The sequence below is a fragment of the Arvicanthis niloticus genome, chromosome 18 (assembly GCF_011762505.2).
Source record: "Arvicanthis niloticus isolate mArvNil1 chromosome 18, mArvNil1.pat.X, whole genome shotgun sequence".
In the NCBI taxonomy this organism is placed as follows: domain Eukaryota; kingdom Metazoa; phylum Chordata; class Mammalia; order Rodentia; family Muridae; genus Arvicanthis; species Arvicanthis niloticus.
The window spans coordinates 11,799,922-11,814,281 of record NC_047675.1 but is presented as its reverse complement, the minus strand read 5'-3'; the positions used below and the strand labels follow the sequence as shown (position 1 = coordinate 11,814,281).

Genomic DNA, 14,360 nt, shown 5'->3' with positions numbered 1-14,360 from the left:
GCTTTATACTTTTTTGGAGGAGGCGGGCAGGGATGCAGATTTTTCTCTCTGTAGCCCTAGCTGTCCTGGAACTTTCTCTGTAGACTCAAGAGATCTGCCTCCCTAACGCTACGATTAAAGGTGTGTGCCACCATCGCCCGGCTTTGCTTTCTACTTTTAAGATTTATTTTACCTGAATGGGTGTTTTGACTGCATATATGTATGTGCACCACATACATGCCCAGAGGCCTACAAAGATCTAACTCCTACCCTCAGACTGTCACCTTCGTGGCACCCTACCAGAGTGCTGGGATTAAAGGTGTTGGCCACCACGCCTGGCCATAAATATAATTTTTTAAATACATAAATAAATAGCTGGTGCTGTGTGGCACATTGGTAATCCCACTACTTGGAGATCACAAGGCGAGTCAGAAATTCAGAGTCATCTTCAGAAATACAATGAGATTCAGGGCCAAACTGGGATACAATAAACCCGGCAGTGGTGGCGCACGCCTTTAATCCCAGCACTTGGTAGGCAGAGGCAGGCGGATTTCTGAGTTCGAGGCCAGCCTGGTCTACAGAGTGAGTTCCAGGACAGCCAGGGATACACAGAGAAACCCTGTCTCCAAAAAAATAAACAAAAAAAAAAAAGAAAGAAAAAAAGAAACTCGGTCTCAAAAATCAGTAAAATCATAGCTTAAGAATGCATAGTTTAAGAATGAGGAATCAGCTCCTTTCGAAAACGCAGTCACCAGGGCTGGGCGGTGCGGTGCTGAGGTAACTTCCGGGAGGGAGGGGCCAGGCAGCCATCTCAGATTGGGCCCCGCAGGGTGGGTGGGCGGAGCTTTTGCCGGCTAGACAGGCCTGAATTGGTCGGCCTGAAAGAATCTCAGCCAATCAAGATGACGAAAGTGCCTCGCTCCGGCTCGCGCAGGCGCTTTCGGGCCGCAGAGGCGGGCGCTCCGCTGGTTCCTGGCTTCCGGGTGTGCTTCCGGGCTGGTGGAGGCGTGACGTCAGGAAGAGGGCAGGTAGGTTCGGGGTGCGGACCGGTCCGCGACGGCGACGGGGATGTCAGGTCCTCAATCCCACCCTTGCGTCCTGGCGCGGGAGAGAGACCTGCGGACGCGAGCGGGGTCCCAGGGCCCAGCCGCCGTTTTAGGCCATTGGCACCCCTAGGCTGCTTCATGCAGAAGATGAGCCCCCCTAGCCCGAGTTGAAACATGGTGCTTGGGAACAGTAACTTGGGGGCGGGCGAAGTGGTTTAGCTGGTAGTGGTGCTTGCAGCCAAGCCTGACAACATGAGTTCGACCCCCTAGCATGGTGAAAGAATCAGTTTTTGTAGGGTGTTCTCTGACCTACACTCCCACTTCGTTGCACACTCTGCCAACACACAAAACAAGTAAATATAATTTGTAAGCCAACACAAACAAAACAAATAAATGTAATTTGTAAGGGACCAGCGAGGTGGCTCTGCGGTTAAGACTTGAACTGCTTTAGCAGAGGACCAGGGTTCTGTTCCCAGTGTTCACAGCTGCCTGTATCTCCAGAGAATCCAACTCTCTACGCTTTCCAGGCGTCTGCACTCACTTGTGCACACACACACACACACACACATATAACAAAAATAATTTCTATAATTGTTAGTAGGTAGGAGAAAGCTGAAATTGTCACTGTTCTTTGTCGAATGCCTGCTCTTCTCGATACACAACACCTGTCATGACTCCCAGCGGCAGCCTCAGCGGCTGAATCCTTTAGAAAACTTTTTTTTTCCCAAATGGGAAAACTGGGATTCAGGTAGCAGCTGGCCCAGAGTCAGGCAGCTAGGAAGCAGCAGAGAGGAGATTGATGCCCAAGCTGTAGTTTGCTGTGGCAAGAGTGGTCGGGAATGACTCTTGGCCCTGAAGAGCCCCCTGTCCATCCATCTGAGCAGTCTGTGTATAACCTGGGTGTGGTACTATCTATGGTGATTAGCCATTTAAGGCTTCAGAAGCTGAGGCTGGAGAATCTGGAGTACTGGGCCAGCCTGGGATACATAGAAGGGCATGTATCCAAAACAAATGTAAACATTGTAAAGCAGACCCCAGGCACACACTGTTAAAAGCTGGGTGTCCACACTGTTTCATTGCAGCAAACCCCAAAGTCATTTCCCTATTACCCTCTGTTGTCATTTTTGTTTGGTTGGTTTGGTTTTGCTTTTTGAGGCAGGGTGTCCCTGTGTGGTTCTGGCTGGCCTGGAACTTGCTGGGTGGACCAGATTGGCCTCAAATTCAGTGTGTACACTCCTGGTTCTGCTTGCACACATGCACAGACACACACACACATGCTTGGATTAAAGGCATGCACCATCACTCCCTGCACTATTCTCTTCTGACAGGTGACAAGTGGACACTCTGGGAAAGTCAGACCCAGGTCCCCAGCTGGTAAGGAATGGAGCTTGAATTTAAACTCAGGCAGCTGTGCCCCCTCCCCCAAATCTGGCTGGAGACTTACGTACTTGGCCATCAAAAGTGTCTGGGTGAGGGTTCACTGAGATGGCTCAACAGTTGAGCACATGGCCACCCTGGCAACCTGAGTTCCATCCTCCACATGGGGGAAGGAGAGAACTGATTCCTCCTCTGACCTGCACACACTGACACAGTCACACCTATACACACACACACACACAAAATGATTTTTTTTTTTTTTTTTTTTAATTTCGGAGTGGAAAAATGGCTTTTTCACTCAACCAAGAGGTTGAGAGCACATAGTGCTTTTCTGGAGACTCTGAGTTCAGTTCCCAGTCCCCGTGTCAGTGGCCCAGCACTGCCTGTGGTTCCAGCTCCAGGGAACTGACATCCTCTCCTAGACTCTGCGGGCATAAGCATGCACTATTGAAAAATACATTTCTCTCTTTAAAAACTTCCCCCTGGAGGTGGTGGCCTCCCAGCATTTAGGAGGCAGAAGCAGGCAGATGAGGGGCAGCTAAGGCTACATAGAGAAACCATGTCTCAAAAAAAAAAAAAAAATTAAAAATAAAAACATTCTCAAGGCAGCTGGAAAGAGTAGAGAAAATCCTAAATAAATGCAGATCTAGATTCCGGCACCTCAGTCTCTGTTTGAGGCTTTGTCCCACACAAGCAGATCTAGATTCCGGCACCTCAGTCTCCGTTTGAGGCTTTGTCCCACACAAGCAAATGGCCTGCCAACATCAGCCCCTGATGATGTGTGATTCCTCAGTGGTCATTGAATGAAAAATAAAAAGGAAAAGAAAGTTTATTGTATATAAAAGGGGGAGCAGAGGCAGAGACATCTGGGAGAGTCCAGAGTGAACATGGCCAAACTGAGCTGGACCATATCGGGAGAGAGGAGAGGGGGAATCAGGTGCAGCACCCAGGAGGGCAAAGATTCAAAAAGGGGTAGGTAACCCAAATGTCTGGGATATATGTATCCTTCCTGGGGGAAGGGCAGCTCAGCCCCTGGGCTGGAAAGTTTAGGGTAGGGACAGGATATGGCAGCCATACTCCTTAATGTGTAGGGGCTGAGGGGTGCTGGGAGGACCAGGTAGCCAGGTCTGATTTGATATGTTAAATGGGTGCCTCAGCTGTTTGTCCTGGGTTTGAAATTTAACAGTCACCTGCACAGCAGTGAGATGTGACAAGACTGAAGCTAGGGCTATGTCTTGGGCATGGGCTATAGTTCAGGGCCAGGGCCCCTGCCTGGAATCCCCCAATGAGGGTTGGGGAAGTGAAGCTCAGTGGGAGAGCACTGTCTTAGCCTTTGTGAGGCTCTGAGCCCATCTCAGTAGTTAAGGGGCAGTCTGCTTGCCTGGCCTCTCCAGATAGCCAGGAACTCAGCTTGGCCAGAACAGAGCAGGAGAGGAGAGGGGTGAGAGACTTCCTCAGAGAACAAGGGCTGTGAGGCAGAAAAGCCTGTAGATTTGATTATAAACTAGACAGGAACTTCCAGGAGCTAAGGGCATAGAACACAGTACATGTAAGTATCAGGTGAGGAGCTCAGGGCATGGAACACAGAACATGTAAGTATCAGACAGTGAGGAGCTCAGGGCGTGGAACACAGAACATGTAAGTATCAGGCAGGTGAGGAGCTCAGGGCATGAGAACACAGAACATGTAAGTATCAGACAGTGAGGAGCTCAGGGCATGAGAACACAGAACATGTAAGTATCAGACAGTGAGGAGCTCAGGGCATGGAACACAGAACATGTAAGTATCAGGCAGGTGAGGAGCTCAGGGCATGAGAACACAGAACATGTAAGTATCAGGTGAGGAGCTCAGGGCATGAGAACACAGTACATGTAAGTATCAGACAGTGAGGAGCTCAGAGCATGAGAACACAGAACATGTAAGTATCAGACAGTGAGGAGCTCAGGGCATGGAACACAGTACATGTAAGTATCAGACAGTGAGGAGCTCAGGGCATGGAACACAGAACATGTAAGTATCAGACAGTGAGGAGCTCAGGGCGTGGAACACAGAACATGTAAGTATCAGGCAGGTGAGGAGCTCAGGGCATGGAACACAGAACATGTAAGTATCAGTGAGGAGCTCAGGGCATGAGAACACAGAACATGTAAGCATCAGACAGTGAGGAGCTCAGGGCGTGGAACACAGAACATGTAAGTATCAGACAGTGAGGAGCTCAGGGCATGAGAACACAGAACATGTAAGTATCAGACAGTGAGGAGCTCAGGGCATGAGAACACAGAACATGTAAGTATCAGGTGAGGAGCTCAGAGCATGAGAACACAGAACATGTAAGTATCAGACAGTGAGGAGCTCAGGGCATGGAACACAGAACATGTAAGTATCAGACAGTGAGGAGCTCAGGGCATGAGAACACAGAACATGTAAGTATCAGACAGTGAGGAGCTCAGGGCATGGAACACAGAACATGTAAGTATCAGACAGTGAGGAGCTCAGGGCATGAGAACACAGAACATGTAAGTATCAGACAGTGAGGAGCTCAGGGCATGAGAACACAGAACATGTAAGTATCAGTGAGGAGCTCAGGGCGTGGAACACAGTACATGTAAGTATCAGACAGGTGAGATGGCCCAGTGACTTTCCATGAAGCCTGCAACCTGAGTTTGATGAAAGGTTCAGTAGGGAAAGGAGAGAACTGACTCCTACAAGTTGTCCTCTGACCTCCATGTGCTTAGCGTGCCATGCACACACACAAGTTAATATTATAAGATGTAAATTTAAAAAGAGCCCTTTGCAGCCTCTGCAGCAGGAGCAGGACGGGCAGTAGGAGTTGAGGGAAGGACTTAGGACTTGGATTGTACCGTGCCTGCTGGGTCACCCCAGTGTAGAGTCTGGAGCCACACAGTTCTCTTAACTGTCTGTCTGCTTCCCTCCCTCCCTCCCCCAGGCTCTCTTTGGATGCTCCTGTGCTCTGTGGAGGCTCAGCATCCAGTTGCAGCTCAGAACTGTTGTGAAAACATCAAGAAATAGGAAGATCCACACAGCCACATCTTTACAGTGCAGCCCGCGGCCTCTGCAGGCGCCACAGGAGGGCACACCTCACTGCATGCATTGACCAGGCCGGTTCCACAGTTGCAGCCTTGCTAGTGACAATCTGTAGGCAGCTCCCAAGATGGTGAGTAGATTCCATGTCTGGACTCCTGCTGCAGCCCCGCCCTCCCAGGCTCTTGAGTGGTAGTTACTGTTGAAGACCTTTGTTGGGAACTTGAACTACCACCCGACAAGTCTTCTCTCTATCGAGACCCTGCTCCCTCCTGCCCACTTCCCTTCCTTTCTGATGCTATTTAGCTAGGATGATCTTAAACTCCTGGCCCTTCTTTCTCAGAGATCGATATCCAAGTGCAGGGATTATGCCTCCCTGCTGCAGAGCTGCAGATGGAAGCCAGGGCCTTGCTTGTGCTGGGCAGGTGCTCTGCCACTGAGCTACACCCCAGCCCTGCATGACCCCAGCCCTGCCTTACCCCAGCCCTGTCGTACCTCAGCCCTGCCTTACCACAGCCCTGCATTACCACAGCCCTGCATTACTCCAGCCCTGCATTACTCCAGCCCTGCATGACCCCAGCCCTGCATTACCCCAGCCCTGCATGACCCCAGCCCTGCCTTACCCCAGCCCTGGCTTACCCCAGCCCTGCATTAGCTGCTGTGAAGTGTGTGAGTGTGTTCCTGCCCACTTCCTTCTTCAGTGTAGCTCTGGGAAGCTGTCATCCTCTGAAAAGGAGACCCTGCTAAGCTAAGCAGTAACTCTTTTAAAAATAGGTAGTAATTGTACTTTGGTTTATTTATTGTAGAGTGGGCATGAGTACATGTGATGGTCAACTTAGGGGAGTTGGTTCTCTTCTTCCACCGTGTGGTCCCCAGGTCTAAATTCAAGTCCTTAGGCTTGCTGGCTGACACCTTTGACACCTTTACTCACCATCAGCCTTAAGTAGTCACTCTTGCCTTACCACCCCTGATAGTGCCTCCACTGCTTCCAGCGGAGTCTGCCTGCTGTGAGCATGTAACACACTGCTGTCCGGTCTGCTTTCTCAGCATCGTGTGGTCAGGGTTCCTCCGTGTACAATGTGGACAGACTTTTTCCTAGGGCAGGGCTGTTCTCAGGCAAGTGTTTTACCACTGGGCTACATCCACCACACTGGACATGGGTTTTGTTGTTTGTTTTTGAGATTGTATTTTAATTACAATATTTCTCTCTTCCTTTCTTTCCTCCAAACTCCCCCATCTCCCCTTCCTGCTCTCCTTCATGGCCTCTTTTGTCACTGGCTGTTCTTGCATACACTCATGAATTTGTGTATACATTCCCATATATATAACCTGCTGAGTCCAGACACTGTCGCTCGTGTGTGTGTGTGTGTGTGTGTGTGTGTGTGTGTGTGTGTACAGCCCGTTGGGGTGTTTCTCTTTGGGGAGGGCAGCCTCTCCTGCTCAAAGCTTTCCTCAGTGCTTGTGGAAGCTTGTGGTCTTCACCCTGTCCACTGTGGCATGTTGGCTGGTGTTCTTAGTCAGCTCACATTTGGGCAGTGAGATGGGTGAGACTTCACAGTACAGCTTTTGATGTCACTAAGAGACATAGTCTCACAGCAAAGTCCTTGATCCTCTGGTCCTTACAGTCTCCTGTCTCCTCTTCCACAATGTTCACTGTGCCATAGGTGTGGGAGGGTTTTGCAGTTGGGTGGCTGCTCCACAACTCTGCATATTGATTGGTTGTGGTTTTCTGTGGTTATCTCTGTCTGTTGCAAAAAGAAGTTTTCCTGATAAGGGGTGGAGACCACACTTAGTGGTCTAGACCCTGGAGGAGGCCATGGGAACCTGGATATGGAGTGGGGTGGTAGAGGCAATGTCACTTTTCTGGGAGACATTATTGTCAGCTGTCTCTCCCTGTTGACTGACGGTTTGCTGTGAAAAACAAGCCTTAGCTTTGAGCCCCTGTTGTCTGGAACCTCTGACACCTGGCACAGCTACCACATCAGAGTGGACCTTCTACTACAACCCAGGTTTCGAGACCCAAGTTGACAGCCATAGCTTGGGGTAGGGGAGAATCTTTAAATGTGTTCCACAGTAGTCTAAGAGAAATGATAGTAGTACCCTAACACAGTGGCACACTCCTGCAGCGCCAGCTCTCAGAATGATGAGGCGGAAGGATTGGTTTGAGGTCAAGACCTGCCTGGCTGTGGAATAGATTCTGTCTCATTCAAAAAAAAAGTGGAAACAGACTGTATCTCAGTTGGTAGTGTGCTGGCCTAGCATAAAGTCTGGAGTCCATCCCCAGCAACCTATAAACCAGGTGTGGGACATGCCTGTAATACCAGCATTGGAAGGAGGATGAAGCCCAACCTTAGCTACAGAGCAAGTTTGTGGCTAGCTGGACTATAAGAAACCCTGTTGTTGTTTGGAGGGAAAAAAAAAAAAGGCAAACCATCAGGAGTCAGCATCCCCACTTTACCATTGTCCACAGTTTCCAGGACTATAGGATGCGTAACCACGCCTATAAAACGGTGGATTTTCCAACTGTTTAAGGGATTTTCCAAAGCTCTAATAATTGGTTTTCCATCCAGGTTGCCACTATAGCTAAGACACTGGATGGAATCTTCAGCACATCCCGAGGGCCCTGCATGATCCGTTCCAACTCATGTTTCCCTCTGCTTTCAGGGTGAAAGGAAAGGACAGAACAAGTACTACCCCCCGGACTTCAACCCTGAAAAGGTAAGGAGCTCCTCGCAACCCCACTGCTTCAGGGACCAAGTGTCACAAGTCACCTAGAGAAGACTTGGAGGCCCCTGGACAATGTGTGCAGGCTCTACCCAGTTACCATGCCGTTGCATATAAAGCATTCCCAGAGACTCAGGTGTCCCTGTGGGCTCCTGGAACTGCTTCCTTCAGGCACCAAGGACAACTCTGTCCCTGACTCCAAGCTGTGTACCTTACCAAGACCTCCACACCTCCATGTTGCTTGTAGGGTGTAAGAACGAAGCCCCTCCTACTCGGGAGGCGTTGTCCCCCAGCAGTAGGAACAGCCAGGGAACAGGCTACCCAGCTTAGCCCTGCTGACATTCACTCACCTTTCAATACAGCATGGCTCTCTCAACCGATACCACAACAGCCACCCACTTCGAGAACGGGCTAGGAAGCTGTCACAAGGCATCCTTGTTATCCGGTAAGAAACTATCCCTCCCTTCTCCCAGGACTTCCACTTTGCATCAATCTCATATCCCCTGATTGACTGACCGAATGCTGCAAGGTCATAATTCCATGGAGCTGGTAGACATCGCATGGGTCAGCTATAGCTGTGTAACAAACAATAAGCGCTCTTTACTGGTAACAAGGCTTGGTGCCTCTTCTGAGCTTGGAAGGACCTGACTAGGCTTCTTCCTTCATTGGCGAGTGCTTGGGGGCAGAAGACTCGTCCTGTGGGGCGTTGGCCTGTGCAGACAGACTGCTCCTCAGTGGGCCTCTCTTCCAACAGACCAGCAGCAGTGCCCGGGCTCTGAGGCCAGGACAGACCTACACACTGGGCCCTCTTTCCCACTAGCTGTCTGGTTAGACTCTGACTCCAGGGCTGGGGCCGGACTCTTCCTCTGGGTGGGACAAGCCAGAGAGTGACACACAAGGACAGGAGCCCAGAAGAAAGAGTGGCCAGCCAGGGCCTGTACAGGGTACACACCTGCCTACCCGAGACTAGATGGCCTGAGGCAGGAGGACTACCTGAATCCAAGAGTTTAGGATCAGGCTAGGTAACACAGCCAGAATACATCTTAAGAAAATGGGGTGGGGAGAGCAATGGCTCAGTAGGTAAAGGCTCTTGTTGCCAAGCCGAACACCTGAGTTCAGTCCCCAACCCACACAGTAGAAGGAAAGAACAACTCATCAAAGTCATCTTCTGACCACCACATACATGGCTAAATCAATAAATAAATGTAAGAAAAAACTTTTAAAGAACAACAATAAAAAGTCCTTATCTTTGTTTAGATTTGAAATGCCATACAACATCTGGTGTGACGGCTGTAAGAACCACATCGGCATGGGTGAGCGTGGGTGAGCGCCGCCATGGGTGAGCATGGGTGAGCGTCGCCCGCCCCACCTTCCCTGCCCGACCCTTCAGCCCCCTCTGTGCCAGGTGCTCTGAGACACTGGAGATGTTGCCAATCCCAAGGCCAGATCAGAAGGTAGCAGGTACCCAAGCCAGAGAACAATGAGAAGACTAGGCCCTGAGGTCCAGATCCTGGGCAAGGGCACAGCAGGGGTTTTGTTTGGATCCAGCACCAGGGCAGAGAAGGAAGAGCAGATGTTGTTGCTGTGCTGGGCTATGGGGCAGAGATGTCATGTCTGTGACCTGTTTTGGGGCTAGCTAGGCTCTAGGAAGTGAAGATGACAGCCCAGATGCACAGAGCTGGAGACAAGGTGGCTGTGAGGAGGAAAGGATGAAGCTGTGCTGGTGCAGTAAGAGAGACCCACAGCCCAGACCTGCCTGAGGTGTGCACTGTCGGGACAGGATCTGGCCAAGGCATGTTCACAACCCTGAGTCCTGTTCCCAGGACTGAAAACAGAGGGAGCTGAACCACCCCACGTGTCTCATGGCCACCTCTAGCCAAAGCTAAAGCAGCTGGCCCATAGAGGAGCAGAGCCAGGTCGTACCACGGGCAGCACCCAGGCTGTCTTTGCAGTCAAGCTGTACGGCTCAGTCAGAGAATAGGACTGTGTTACCTCCCAGGAAAAATCCAGATTGTTTGAAAAGAATAATGAAAGCTGAGTATACTCATTCAGGTAGTATGTATGTATGTATGTATGTATGTATTTACTTATTTATTTGAAAATAGCTATGTCATCAAGATTGGCCTCAAACTCCATCTTGCCTCTGCCTGCCTCCCGAGTGCTGGGGTCACAGGCACCCCACACCCGTCTCTTCATCTACATTGTTACCCTCATCTCTATAGTGAGATGGGAAACAGAGGCCCAGAGGGACAAGGCGCCTTGCTTAGGGTTACACAGTTGGGAGTCAGTGGAAGCAGGATTGGACTGGGCCATTCTGTTTCAGTCCACACTGTCCTATAGCCTGGGAACTCCAGTGCCTCACAAACTTCATCTTTCCTACTGTGAATTTCTGTGCCCTGCCAGGCAGCAAACACCAGTTTGTCTGTCTCCCACCCAAAGAAAAGCTGCTGTAGAACCTTAGTCCCAGCCTGTCTCCCTGCTCTCTCAGGTGTGCGCTACAATGCAGAGAAGAAGAAGGTTGGCAATTATTACACAACTCCAATCTACAGGTAGGAGCATCTGGTGGCACTTTAGGGATAGGCATGGCTTCACAGGCTGGAGGGTCTTGAAGGGGATGGGAACTCGGCATCTTCCTCCAGAACCAATCTCTGTTGAACTGTCCATTCTGGCCTGTCCTCCTCCTCCGACCCTTCATGTCCCCCACCTTCTCCAGTAAAAGCTCAGGCTCTCTCACCCTACTTCAGGCCACGTGACCTCTAACCCAAGCTAGAGGGCTCCAACGCTGTGCTGCCCTGCGCTGCTCCAGCACTACCCTCAAAGGCCCTTTTCTAAAGCTGCCCCTCTTGTGGGGAAGCTCTTCTTGCCGGTGAATGCTCATCTCAGGCACACCAGCCCCTCCCAAGCAGATTGACTTACAAGCAGCTTTCCCAACTGTTGGCACCCAGCCTGGCACGGAAGAACCAGTAGAGGGAAGAGGGGAGGAGTGAATAGAGGGTGCGTGAGTGTGAGGATGCCTAGGTGAGCAACTAGATAGGTGGGAGAGTGAACAGGGAGAGGATGGGTAGGTGGACGGATCTGAAGATGGATGCATAGATGGACCAGTGGGCAGGTAATGGATGGATGGATTGGTAGGTAGATGGATGGGCAGACAGACATGTGGATGAATAAACTGATGGGTGGTGAATGGATGGGCTGGCGGGAGGGTGGATGGGTGAGGAATAAGCAAATGAATGAGAGCCGGCTTTCGTGTCTAGGGGTGGGCCCTAGGTGGAGATAGGTCCTACTGCGTAGCCTGGGGAGCGCTGGGATCACAAGTGGGTGCCAGCATACCTACCAGTTGTAACTGTTGGGTTTTTGTCACCCTGTGGTGAGAGCCAACATGAGCATGCTGAGCAGGCCCTATACTTTGAACCTCCAGCCCCACCTTCTGCCTCTCGGTTGCTCCATCTGTATGCAAGCCTGTTCACCTTCCTCAGGGTTTGCCCAGCTCTGAGCTGGTGCAGGGTGTGGAACACCAGAAGAAGTGGGCAGCGGTTCTAGGGTCTCGGGATGGGGCCACGGCGTCCTAACTCCAGTTCCTCCAGGTTCCGGATGAAGTGCCACCTCTGTGTCAACTACATCGAGATGCAAACAGACCCTGCCAACTGTGACTACGTCATCGTGAGTGGTGCCAGTCGCAAGGAGGAGCGTTGGGATATGGAAGACAATGAGCAGGTGCTGACCACAGGTGAGAACCATTTGCTTGCCCACCCTACTTGACCCTCGGCTGCTTCCCCAGGGTCATGCTTATGTGGTCCTTGCAGAGCACGAGAAGAAAGAGAAACTGGAGACGGACGCCATGTTCCGCCTAGAGCATGGTGAGGCTGACCGAAGCACGCTGAAGAAGGCCCTTCCCACTCTCAGCCACATCCAGGAGGCACAGAACGCCTGGAAGGATGACTTTGCTCTGAACAGCATGCTACGGAGGCACTTCCGGGTGAGGGAAGCCCCACAGGGAAACAGCAGCAGATTCAGACCTGTGTCCCCACATCCCACCTGCAAGCTGGTCATTTCCTGTCTGACTCCATGCTCCCTGTGTGCAGCACAAGAGTCATGTTCTGCCTAAATCTCTTCCTGCTGCTATAACAAACATACCACAGACTGGGAAGTTTATTGTAAAATCATATTATGCACTGCTGTGCAAACTGGAAGTCTAGCTGTGAGCCGCCTACGGGTCGACCAGTTACAGAGAGCCCTATCTCATGCCTCAGAACTTCCTGCTGGATAAAGGGGCAGATGGAACACGTTCCCTATGGACTCCTGTGTAAAGGCACTGACTATCTGAAACAGAAAGAACCCTCCTTTCAACAAAGTTGCCTCCCCAAAGCTTCCTGTTGTCAGCTGTCACAGAGGGAACTAAACCGAGCAGTGATGGCACACGCCTTTAATCCCAGCACTTGGGAGGCAGAGGCAGGCAGATTTCTGAGTTTGAGGCTAGCCTGATCTACAGAGTGAGTTCCAAGACATCCAGGGCTATACTGAGAAACCCTGTCTCTGGAAAAAAAAAAAAAATTTTTTTTTCAACAGAAGCAGGGAGGCAGTTTCAGTGGTATCTGCCTGTGTTCCAGCTACTCAGGACTGGAATGGGAAAATCACCCAAGCCCAGGAGTTGGAGACTAACTCAAAACCAGAAAGCTGGGCCTGCTGCCTCATGCTTTTAGCCACAACACTCAAGAAGCTAAGGCAGGGGAACTACTTTAAGTTCCAGGTCTGTCTGAGTTAGAGGGAAACCTTGCCCTCTCACCCCCAAAATAAAAGGATAGGAAAAGTTCTAGGACACCAGAATCATCAATATGCCTCAGGCTTAAGTATGGCCTTAAATTCTCATCCCTGCCTGGGATCACAGGCACGGGCCAGCACACCTTTATCAGATTTTATATGATTTATCTAGTAGGTCACACCTGCACCCCATCACTGATCAAAGTGTAGCATTGTGGCATATGACCATCTTTTTGTCGGGCATGCAGGATACTGACACTCAGAGCCTACACATGGGGCTGCTTTTGTATCACGGGTTCTGTCTGGGCCCTTCCCTTGCTCCAGTATCAAGGGATAAACTGAGACCCAGTGGCTGGAATGAGACCTATGGGTCTCAAAGAGGTGGGGTTCTGATGTCCCTGTCTGTGTGCCACACCCACCCATAGGAGAAAAAGAAAGCCATGCAGGAGGAGGAAGAGAAGGACCAGGCACTGCAGGCGAAGGCCAACCTAGCCATCCCTCTTGTGCCAGAGTCAGAGGACGACCGCAGGCTGGCTGCCCTGCTAAGGTTGCACACCCTGGATTGTGAGTGCTGGCTCTGGGCTGGAAGGTTCATGGGAGGCAGAGGTTGCAGGGTTTGGAGGCACTTGGTCCTAGGGTGCCCTGTTATTTACACTGGTGGGAAGAAAGCTCAAGGCTTGGGGTGTGTTCTTTGCTCACTCTGCCTCTGAGCCTCTGGCCCTTGTATAATGCTCTCTCTACCCCATAGCTTATGAGGACAAACAGAGAATGAAGCGGACAGAGATCATCCACCGCTCTTGGTTCCCTTCAGCCCAGGGTCCCAGTGCTAGCAGCAGCAAAGCCAGCAATGTCCTGAAGAAGCTGTGCCAGGGCCGCAGACCACCCCCCAGCAGCGCAGGCACAGTGGGGGACCTGGTCATAGTGAGGAGAAAGTCTCGAGACGTTCCAGAAAGTCCCCAGTGTGCATTGGACAACTCCTTGTCAGAAGAACCAAGAGGGCTACCAGGAGCCACCCAAGACGGCAAGACACTTCAAGAGACAGCAGAGGCACCCAGGACCAGCAACACCTCAGAATCTGAGAGAAACTGTATCGATCAGGCCTTCCCCCTAGGTTCCTCCCAGGAGGACCTGCTGCACCCGAACACCCCCAACACCTCCCTGGTGGCTGACTACTCTGACTCAGAGAGTGAGTAAGGGAGTCAGAATTCCAGGACCAGAAGCCATGACTTGTCCAGACCTTAGGGACTGGCTGCATTGCTGCAAGCCCAACAGACTTATCTTCCTATACAGATTATTATTTATTTGGTTTTGGTGAGGATGCCTGTGCCTTGATGTAACCCCTGATTCCTGAACATTAAAGTGCTATTCTTTGTCCCTGCCTTGTGTTACTAAACTCACCTAGTAGCTGCCCTGTCCTCACTTCCACCCAGCTAA

The 14,360-nt window shown here is 51.1% G+C and overlaps 1 protein-coding gene across 3 annotated transcripts; it reads left to right on the top strand.

Annotated features, from left to right (window-relative positions):
- The first annotated feature begins 934 nt into the window (after positions 1 to 934).
- Yju2b (YJU2 splicing factor homolog B) lies at positions 935 to 14,300 on the top strand. 3 transcript variants are annotated; one of them, XM_034522447.2, is made up of 10 exons: positions 935 to 1,007; positions 5,350 to 5,577; positions 8,109 to 8,162; positions 8,531 to 8,613; positions 9,426 to 9,481; positions 10,657 to 10,717; positions 11,753 to 11,895; positions 11,972 to 12,144; positions 13,352 to 13,490; positions 13,675 to 14,300. In XM_034522447.2, exons 2-10 carry the CDS (start codon positions 5,575 to 5,577, stop codon positions 14,118 to 14,120), a joined length of 1,158 nt encoding a protein of 385 aa, XP_034378338.1. In that variant the 5' UTR covers positions 935 to 1,007; positions 5,350 to 5,574; the 3' UTR covers positions 14,121 to 14,300. The 3 variants fall into 3 exon arrangements, with proteins under 3 accessions (XP_034378338.1, XP_034378339.1, XP_076771631.1); XM_034522448.2 differs by lacking the exons at positions 935 to 1,007; positions 5,350 to 5,577; positions 8,109 to 8,162 and having other exon boundaries at positions 8,529 to 8,613; positions 9,426 to 9,507; XM_076915516.1 differs by lacking the exons at positions 935 to 1,007; positions 5,350 to 5,577; positions 8,109 to 8,162 and having other exon boundaries at positions 8,529 to 8,613; positions 9,426 to 9,517.
- The last annotated feature ends 60 nt before the right edge of the window (positions 14,301 to 14,360 follow it).

Coding starts and splice junctions, on each gene's coding strand:
- Yju2b (XM_034522447.2), top strand. Junction 9,482..10,656: donor TAAGAACCACATCGGCATGG/GTGAGCGTGGGT, acceptor CTGCTCTCTCAG/GTGTGCGCTACAATGCAGAG. Junction 12,145..13,351: donor TGCTACGGAGGCACTTCCGG/GTGAGGGAAGCC, acceptor ACCCACCCATAG/GAGAAAAAGAAAGCCATGCA.